This window comes from Hipposideros armiger, unplaced genomic scaffold, assembly GCF_001890085.2.
Source record: "Hipposideros armiger isolate ML-2016 unplaced genomic scaffold, ASM189008v1 scaffold_137, whole genome shotgun sequence".
Taxonomy (NCBI): Eukaryota; Metazoa; Chordata; class Mammalia; order Chiroptera; family Hipposideridae; genus Hipposideros; species Hipposideros armiger.
Window position 1 is genome coordinate 1,780,181 of NW_017731487.1, and position 9,456 is coordinate 1,789,636.

At 32.5% G+C, this 9,456-nt stretch overlaps 1 protein-coding gene across 1 annotated transcript in view; it reads left to right on the plus strand.

Annotated features, from left to right (window-relative positions):
• The window catches only part of ROCK2 (Rho associated coiled-coil containing protein kinase 2), a 134,753-nt gene that overhangs the window by 74,509 nt on the left and 50,788 nt on the right, over nt 1–9,456 (plus strand). Inside the window, exons 6-11 of the mRNA XM_019650004.1 lie at nt 1,023–1,167; nt 3,717–3,855; nt 5,881–5,972; nt 6,783–6,942; nt 8,489–8,549; nt 9,177–9,188. Of these exons, the coding sequence (XP_019505549.1) occupies nt 1,023–1,167; nt 3,717–3,855; nt 5,881–5,972; nt 6,783–6,942; nt 8,489–8,549; nt 9,177–9,188 (609 nt within the window). The remainder of the gene's footprint in view (nt 1–1,022; nt 1,168–3,716; nt 3,856–5,880; nt 5,973–6,782; nt 6,943–8,488; nt 8,550–9,176; nt 9,189–9,456) is intronic.

A 9,456-nucleotide genomic window follows, 5' to 3' on the forward strand; every position in this document is an offset into this window, starting at 1 on the left:
GGTGCCAACTTGGGCCAGTGAAGCAACGTCCTCCACAACCAGACTGAAGAACAAAACAACAGCAACTTGTCTGTTCCCCTTCCCCCAGTTCCCCAGCACTGTTCCCATCCCCCCAATTCCCCAATAAAAATCTTTAAAAAAAAAAAATGGCAGAGGACCTGAATAGATACTTTTCCAAGAAAGACATACAGATGGCCAACAGACATATGCAAAGATGTTCAATATTTCTAATTGTAAGGGAAATGCAAATCAAAACCACAATGAATATCACACCACACATGTTTTAATGACTATTATAAAAAAGACAAGAAATAACAAGTGTTGAATAGCATGTGAAGAAAAGAGAACCCTCCTACACTGTTGGTGAATATAAATTGATGCAGCCACTATGGAAAAACAGTATGGAGGTTCCTTTAAAAATTAAGAGTGGAACTACCTTCTGATCCAGTAATTCCTCTTCTGGGTAATTATCCCCAAAATATGAAAACACTAATTTGTAAAGATATGTACCCTTATGTTCATTGCAGCATTATTTCTAATAGCCAAACATGGAAACAACCTAAGTGTCCATTGACAGAGATTGAATAAAGACAATGTGGTATATATACATATACAGTGGAATACTCAGCCATAAAAAAGATGAGACATTGCCATTTGAGACAACAGGGATGCATCTTAGTGGTATTATGCTAACTGAAATAAGAAAGATGCAAAAGGACAGAATTGCATGATTTCATGCATATTGATTTGCATGGAATTCCATAGAAAAGGTACCACCTTTTCCTTTTTTCATTAATGAAAAAAGGATTGGAAAGTTATCTTTGATCTCCCATAATCTAGACATTTGTATGCATTTCATAGTGTGCTTGTCCTCTGTCCTCCCAAAGCCAGCCATTTCAGCAGTGAAGTTCTGTTGGTAGCAGTTTATAGCCACTTATATGTAATAATAAATGAAGTTGTTGCATTTATGTGTGTGTGTTTTTACACACATCTCTTTTTCTTTATCTCTGCTATTTACCCAGACAGGTATGGTGCACTGTGACACAGCAGTTGGAACGCCTGATTATATATCACCTGAGGTTCTGAAATCACAAGGGGGTGATGGTTACTATGGGCGAGAATGTGATTGGTGGTCTGTGGGTGTTTTCCTTTTTGAGATGCTGGTGGGTAAGTAAATACTTTAACTTGTTTTTTTTCAAAACCCATTTCATAACATTAGTTCTAAGTTAGGAATTTGAGAATATAAGGAAATTAATTTTATGTGTCCTAGGGGAAAAAATGGAATTTCTGAAAACTTTGAATTAGTAGAGTCTGATATGACAGATTGTTAATTGCAAAATTAAAACCAAGCCTCACAGTGGCAAATTGATTTAGTAGAATATGAAAGGAATTGAAAGTATACTGGTAGGAAGTATTCCTCCAGTAGACCTTTTTGTATTAGGAACATACTAAAACAAGAAGCAAGTTTACAAGTACAATGGGTTTCCGTTCTAAGATTTTTTTGATTTTTTTTTCAAATAGTATTTGTTGTGAATATTTTAAATATAAGGCTGTTAATACTTGTTATAATAACAATAGAGAACAAAGTATATTTTAGTTTGCTTATGTAGTTATGTAATTGATGTTTGTTAACTGTATTTCTTGTATGTATTACTTGTATATATTTGTATATGTATATATTTGGTTTGTAATTCCAGTAAAATAAATCATAAATATAGTTATTGATGATTTAGTTAATAATAAATTTAGTTAAATTTAGTTAAAAATAAATTTAGTTAAAGTTAAATTTAGTTTAAAATAAATTTAGTTAATAATGATATTTAGTTATAAATATCATAAAATAAATATATTTTATAATATTTCAGTCTCAGAAAATGCAGAGTCAAATTTAATAATTTCTTTTACTTTGACCAAGTTAAATTTTAAAGGCTTAAGGGTTTCAAAACTTTTCTTTACATCATAGATGTCATTCTTAAGATTTCCCATTAGTGAGTACTAGGGACAAAAATATTTTCTGGCTAAGAAAGCCAATGACTGAATCGCCTGGCTTGGGGAACAGGGCAGATATAGCCAAATCTACTTTCTGAGGCAAGTGTGGTAAGGCTAATAACATTATTATATAAAGTGACTTTAGAGTTGGAAATATATTTTTAGAAATTGGAGAATTTATTTTCTAGAAGATGACCCTAAAAGGAATTGGTAATAGAAAATCTGTATGATAATTGATTATGGTTATTGCTAAAAAAAAAAAAAAAATCAGAACATTTTGGTAATTTCCAAGTTTAAGGAATAATTAAGTTTGGGACTTTTTTGTGGCATAAATTGCCTTCTCTTGACCATCTTGTGTACATAGCATTGATCTTGCTGTGCTTAGTCTCATATCATAGTATGACCTACTTTGTTTTGGACCTTTGTCTTTGTAGTGGGTCTCTTTGTATTCACATATGTCCCCAGGTAGCTGTCCATTCTCCCCACCTCTGGCCTGATCTGATGATGCATTCGGTGTGTTTTATAATCTTTTGGAAGTAGAATATATTCTATCATTTGCCTTGACTCTCCTAGGGATTTAGAAAATATACTTAGCAGGAAGTCACATGGCTTATTTGAATAGACCATTTAAATTTCTGCTACTGTTCTCAACTTTGGGAGCTGAATTTTATGAGTTTGAATGGCACTGATTTGCAGTATTCTGAGCCTACTCTGGTGCTTGCTCAGGTTGGTTGGCATGGACTCCGCTGCAGTTAAAAGGACTCCGCTGCAGTTAAAAATGGCACTAGAAAAATCTTGAATTCAAAGCTTCTCCCTGTCCCCCACTTTGAAAACAAAATTACCTACCTGATTATCCCTTTTGAAGCTTTGGATTGGCTGGTTTGGGAGAGTCTTTTTGTACTAAGATGACTTGTGTTGGGTATACCATCAGGGCCTTTAACCTCATCTGTGACTTTAGATGAGTACTGGCCAAAATGATGTCTCAACTTTTTCTGTCTGTACACTTGTTTCAGTGCCTCATTATCACAGTCATTAGTCAGCAGGAACACTCCATTTCTGCCATGTTCAACTCCAACTGTGTGTCACTTTAGACAAACCATGTGTCATCTAGCTGGGCCTGGCTTCCTCATATGTTAAATAATAGGATGGGTCTAACTCTTAGAGCTGTTCAGTCCAGTCTGTCATGATGAAATTGTTATATCTGTGCTGTCCAGTATGTTGGGCACTGGCTACATTGAGCCCTTTAAGGAACAGCTATTTTCATTTTGTTTAATTGTAATTAATTTAACTTAAAATTTCCACATGTGGCTAGTGGCTACTGTATTGTATAACACAGCTCTAGAGAAGAACCTCAAAAGGCTAATCCATGACCTTGCTCAAGCTTTAGAGGACCATGACTGATCTGACCTCACTTAGTAATCTTTTTCTTTAATTATTCTGTAAATATTTTCCTGTCCCATTGTAAAAACAACAACAACAACGAAAGTCTAGAGTTAGCACTGATTTTATTTTGCTCTTAAAGGTTGATGGTTCATTGGTATGGTTAAAATTTAAATATTTTCGTGGTGTGTGGCTGCTTGTTTTGACTGAGACTTCTGGCCCATAACCTTCCATTCTCCCGTGCATGTGACAAATTTTAGACTTAACATATTAAAATGTTAGATGAAAGGTGTTTATTTAATTTGCACTCTCTATTACATTCAGTGTCTTCTTTCTTGGAATTTTAGGGGATACTCCATTTTATGCAGATTCACTTGTAGGAACATACAGCAAAATTATGGATCATAAAAATTCACTGTGTTTCCCTGAAGATGCAGAAATTTCTAAACACGCGAAGAATCTCATCTGTGCCTTCCTAACAGATAGGTAATGGACATTGAATTTCTTTGTAGAGATGATACCTTTAACTTTTACATTTGTAGCAAAGAAAGCGTACCTAACTCCTATTTACATATGAAATCAATCTCTCGCTTTATCCAAATTGCATTTAATTCTGGGTGAGCCTTTTTTTACTGCTAAGCCTGGGATTGGGTTACCCTTGTCATTTTGTGTGTGCAGCCCAGTTGTAATCTAAATCTAACCTTAACCCTCAGGTGTAAAAAAGAAAAAACAGAACTTGGTAAAATAACACAATAGAGAGAAATAAAACTTGTATTATTCATATTTTCTTTAAGGTGACTAAGTAACATTACTCTTGATTATACAACTTTTGAGAGGAGAGCATTTTGTGCATATAGATCCTCAACTGGTTATAATCTTAAAAAGCTATATTTGTGTTTGACTTCGGAGTGCCTCCTTTCCAACCCGTTTTTATTTGCATTTGAATATGAGCAAGTCTGTCCTGGAAATTCTATATTTCTTAAAACAAAATAGATGAACAACATTGTGAAAACCTGCCTCAAAAAAGAGAAGCTAAGCTTGGAAGCTCATCAGAGTTTCTTCCTTGGCTTTCTATTGAGTTCTTTTCTGTTTTCCCATTTTATGTTTGTGACAGGAGTCGTCCTTTCGAAGGACTAACACATGTAAGAGGTTGCTTGCCCCCAAGTCCAAACTTTGCTCATTAGCTTTATGATCTTAGGGAAATTATTTTACATTTTTGGGAAATAATTTTATTCATCCATAAAATGATAGGATCCAATTAGATGATGACTAAGGGCATTTGTAACTCTAAAATGCTGTGATTCCTTAGCACACCTTGGTGTTTGTTAGCTGGTTGCTGTTACAAGCAATACTGTAGTGACTATCCTCATACAATCATCTTTGCAGACTTTATGTACGATAAAATCTTAAAGGTAGAATTCTAGGATACACATTTTAAAATTAGGTGGTGTTGCAAAATTCACCCACAGAGAAGTCACCTCAGGGACTATTTTCATTAACAATAACTGTTTACCTTATTCTCATCAAACGAAATATTACGAATTTTTACTTTTCCTATCTGAAAAAAGATAAATTATTTTTATCTTTCCTCATTAGAGAGGTTAATCATTTTCATATGTTTATCAATTATTTGTAGAGTAAACCTGTAAGATTTTTAAATTATATTATTAACGCACAATCCATACTAATAAACTCAAAGCAAATCCTGTATAATGTTTTGATTTTGGGGGGATGATCATAATATATGCTGAAAGGTAAAATAAAATAGGATATGTTAATGAAAAGAGTAAAGAATGATTGGAGGTGGAGAAGATATTTTGAAAAGAACTTCATGCTATCAGTGTGGCTAGGAGTATTTCCCTCTAAAGTTTACAGGTTTTCCTGTTTATATTAAACATAGCTCCAGGCATATAAAAAGAACAAATTCTTTTCATTTCTGTACAACCTTCAATGAAGACATAAAGGGGCAAAGATTGAAATTATTAGTCAACATTTTTCTTGTATTCAGAATGATAATTTTAATATATAAATGTAGAGATATAATTTATCAGGGTAAATATGGATAGCTTTAAACACATTATGTGATTTTTTTTTAAGGGGATTTTTAAAAAAACATTTTTATTAGAGAGGTTTTGATAACTTTTCTGGGCCCAAAGTTAGATCTTTGTCCATTTTACGTCCTGAAGTTGGTTATTTAGTTTTGGCACACACAGGTACATTTTTTTATTTGAAAGTCTCATATGTACATTTGTTTCACACAAACTACAGATGGAAATATATTTTACTTTCCGTTGTGTTTACTATACATTGCAGTCTTTTTAATCTATCTAGAGAGATTATATACTATACTATACAATTGAAGTTGCTTATTTTTGAGGAACATTTACGCTAAAGCTTTTAAAAGAGATATCTCTAACTCATTTGTGATCCTTATGTTGAACCTTGTTGAGATCAGACTTCTTAATTTTGTCTTTTCATGACCTTACTTTTTATGTAATCTGCATTGTTTAGGGAGGTACGACTTGGGAGAAATGGAGTAGAAGAAATCAAACAACATCCTTTCTTTAAGAATGATCAATGGAATTGGGATAACATAAGAGAGAGTAAGTCAATACATTTAAATATTTCCATTCCACCACATTTTAAATCTCATAAATTGATTTCTCTTTTGAATTAATAAGCATGTTTGATATACTTAATGCTGATTTTTAAATTGAGAGATTTCATTTCAGATTTGTTCAGTGGCAATATTTATAACTCAATACTATCTTAATATCTTAGCACACTAAGCATACAATAAGTATGTATTTATTGGCAATATTTCACAATACTTTTATAATTAACATTATTGATTTCTTAATTTGTCAAGTTAGGTTTTATGGATCTCAATAATTTGTAGAATGAGGGAAATATAATCCTGTCATTCAAATATATTTGAATTAATAAACAAACCAGTAATTATTTATGGAGACCACACTCTGGTAAATACTAGGGTAAGCATAGTAATTCATTTTAATTTTATATTTGACATTAATTTATTTTAAGAGTAAGAAATACTTCTACTGAAAAATGTAGAAAACTGAAGACTAAAGAATATATGTGCAAGTTATTGCTGCTTATAATTTTAAAGTTAGAGTAATAGCATGTTGCTTTCCTTTTTTAATTGAATATCAATATTTAAAACCAATCTAGTATAGTAATAAAGTACTTAACAAAGTTTTAATTCTTTGAAATGATAAAATGGAAAATATGTTGCTAGAATTTTCTATAGTAAATCTTGTCATTAATGTTTTATATATTACTAATGTACAATGTGTTAATATTAATATAAAATATTGTTAATAATATAAAACAAAATGGGGTGGTTCCTATATATTTTTTTTTATTCTGAATGAAATAATTTCTTTTAATAGCGGCAGCTCCGGTAGTACCTGAACTCAGCAGTGACATAGACAGCAGCAATTTTGATGACATTGAAGATGATAAAGGAGATGTAGAAACCTTCCCAATTCCTAAAGCTTTTGTGGGAAATCAGCTGCCCTTTATAGGATTTACCTACTACAGAGAAAATTTGTATGTCATTTGTTTGTTACATTTTTATTGTTTTCAAAGTCTAGCTATAAAGAGTTGTCTTAGTTTGAGACTCTGGATTGTAAAAGATAAAGTGTTAAATTGTTTTAAACTTTGAGTTTTTTCAAAAGGACTATCAAAGGAGTTATTTTTCATTTAATTTCATGATTTTATTTCTGAATGTTATATGATATTCCTTTACAAATCAATGCAAGGCAATGCTTTATATTCTTTTGGGCTATAGCATAAGACCAAATACCTGCTTTTGAAGGAGCTTGTCAACTAATGAGGAATATGAGAAAACTGCACAGTCATAACAAAGGTTAGAATGTGATATTTTCCTTAAGAAAGGTACCAAAAGAATCTGAGATGGTTTGGAAAAAAAAGAGTTGTGTCTCTTTGAGGAGAAGTTAGGGAGAATTCAGGCAAGACCTCAGGGAAGAGTTGGCATTATAGCCAAATTTAGAGATAAGGAAGTGTTTTTAGTGGCTGAGATGTGGGGAGTTTAGGTGAGAGTTGTAGGGAGGTAAATAGTGGAAGCAAAAGTTTGGAATGTAAGCATATGCTGAGAACAGTGTAATCCATTGGGGTTCAATCATAGGGTATATTACTGGATTATGACCATTTGGAGGACTTCATAAGACTCTGGTTTTCTTGCCTGAATCCTTCCATCCAGCACAGAGCCGGACACAAGGTCATTCAATAAATACTGGCCGAGTGTTAGGGGGTAACATTAGAAAATAGATTGAAGTTGGAATTTAGGGGAAGAATAATGCAACAGATGATTGTTGAGTGCTGTGCTAAGGGACTTTTGACTTAAGCAGTAAGGAGGCACTGAAAAATGGTTGAGTGAAGCATTAAAAACATTTTAGAAACTTTTTGGTTCTTCCATGTGTGTAATGACCCAGGTGACCAATCATTATGGTTTGCCCAGGAGTGAGGAGTTTCTTAGGATGTGGTGTGGGACTTTCATGCTAAAACTGGGAAAAACCTCAGGCAAATCGGGGAGTTGGTCACCCTCCTACCAATGCTGTTCTAAAAACTATTATAATGCAGACAAAAATGAGGATATCAGTGCAAGGAGAAACTCAAGAATATTTGTAGGCATTGAGGAAGGACCCAATTAAAAGAGAAATTGACAGTTAAATAGACGTGATCACTTATGCATTAAGACCTGGAGATCAAGAGATGTTATTGAAAAGGAGGAGAGATGTCTCTTTCTAGAAAATGTCTAGAAGAATAAAATAGTTACAGCAACTCAAAATGAGATAAAGCGGGGGAAAGTGTAGTTCCGTTTGGTGACTCTAGTCTCAATGATATTAAATAATAGAGCGTCTGATAAAAGTGAGAGGCAAGTAAAGTTTAGCATTTTAGATTATTGAAAATTGTATGAATGTCTAGATTAGAAAATATTGCTTCATTTAAAATATGTTGGACAGGATAAAAAGAAAAATCTTTGGTTCGAATTTAGTTATGAGAATAACTTGCTGTTATAAAATGGATTAAAATGACATACAAAAAAGAATGTATTTCTGGCCTTTCCTTCTAGGTTACTAAGTGACTTTCCATCTTGTAGAGAAAATGATTCAGTACAATCAAGGAAAAATGAAGTATGTATTAATTTTTACTACTGTGTTTTAGTCACATGTTCAAATAGTAATGTTCTTGTAGTTTTAAAAGTTTATTTGATGCTGCTTTTTGAATCATTAAATGGCATTCCTTGTTGAAATGCAGTTCAGCATAACATTGAAATGATTCATTTTTTTTACAAGTATCATTGCGTAAGATACAATGGTAGTAAAAGTGAATTATACATGGCTTTAGGATTAGTTTTATAGCAAAAGTGATAGAATAGGTTTATAAGCAGGTATAATATCAGTTAGAAATTTTTGTAATCTTAGTGCTATAAAAGTATATAGCTAATAAGCTATAAGAGTACAGAAATGGTGGAGGGATTCAAATTTTGAGTATTTAGCAATGAATTCATATAAAAGATAATTTTGTCATGCTGTTACAGTATTTTGTGACCTCTGTAATTTGTAACTGCATACAAAGTAAATCACATGCACACATATGCGTACACATAAGTGAGGATGCTAAACATTTTTCTCTTTAAAACTTAGAAAAACTGAAAATTTGGTTGGGTAATTTTGGTATGATTTGTGTTTTAAAAATTTTACAAAGCAAAACAAACATTTTAATATTTTCCATGTTTTTTGTTTGTTTTTTTTAAATAGGAAAGTCAAGAGGTATGTTGATGTCAAGTGTCTTGAAAAACAGAGAAAAACTCATCACTCTAGCAATGTTTTGATATAGCCATATTCCACTTAGCATTTGGAGTACTGCATCTACCCAAGAAAAGAAGTTCCCATCCTTTTTTGTACCAAGTATCCCTTTTATTATTGCTCCTATGTATCTGTTATTTAAAATACCGTATTTGCCGGCGTATAAGACGACTGGGCGTATAAGACGACCCCCTAACATTTCCACTCAAAATACAGAGTTTGTTATATACTC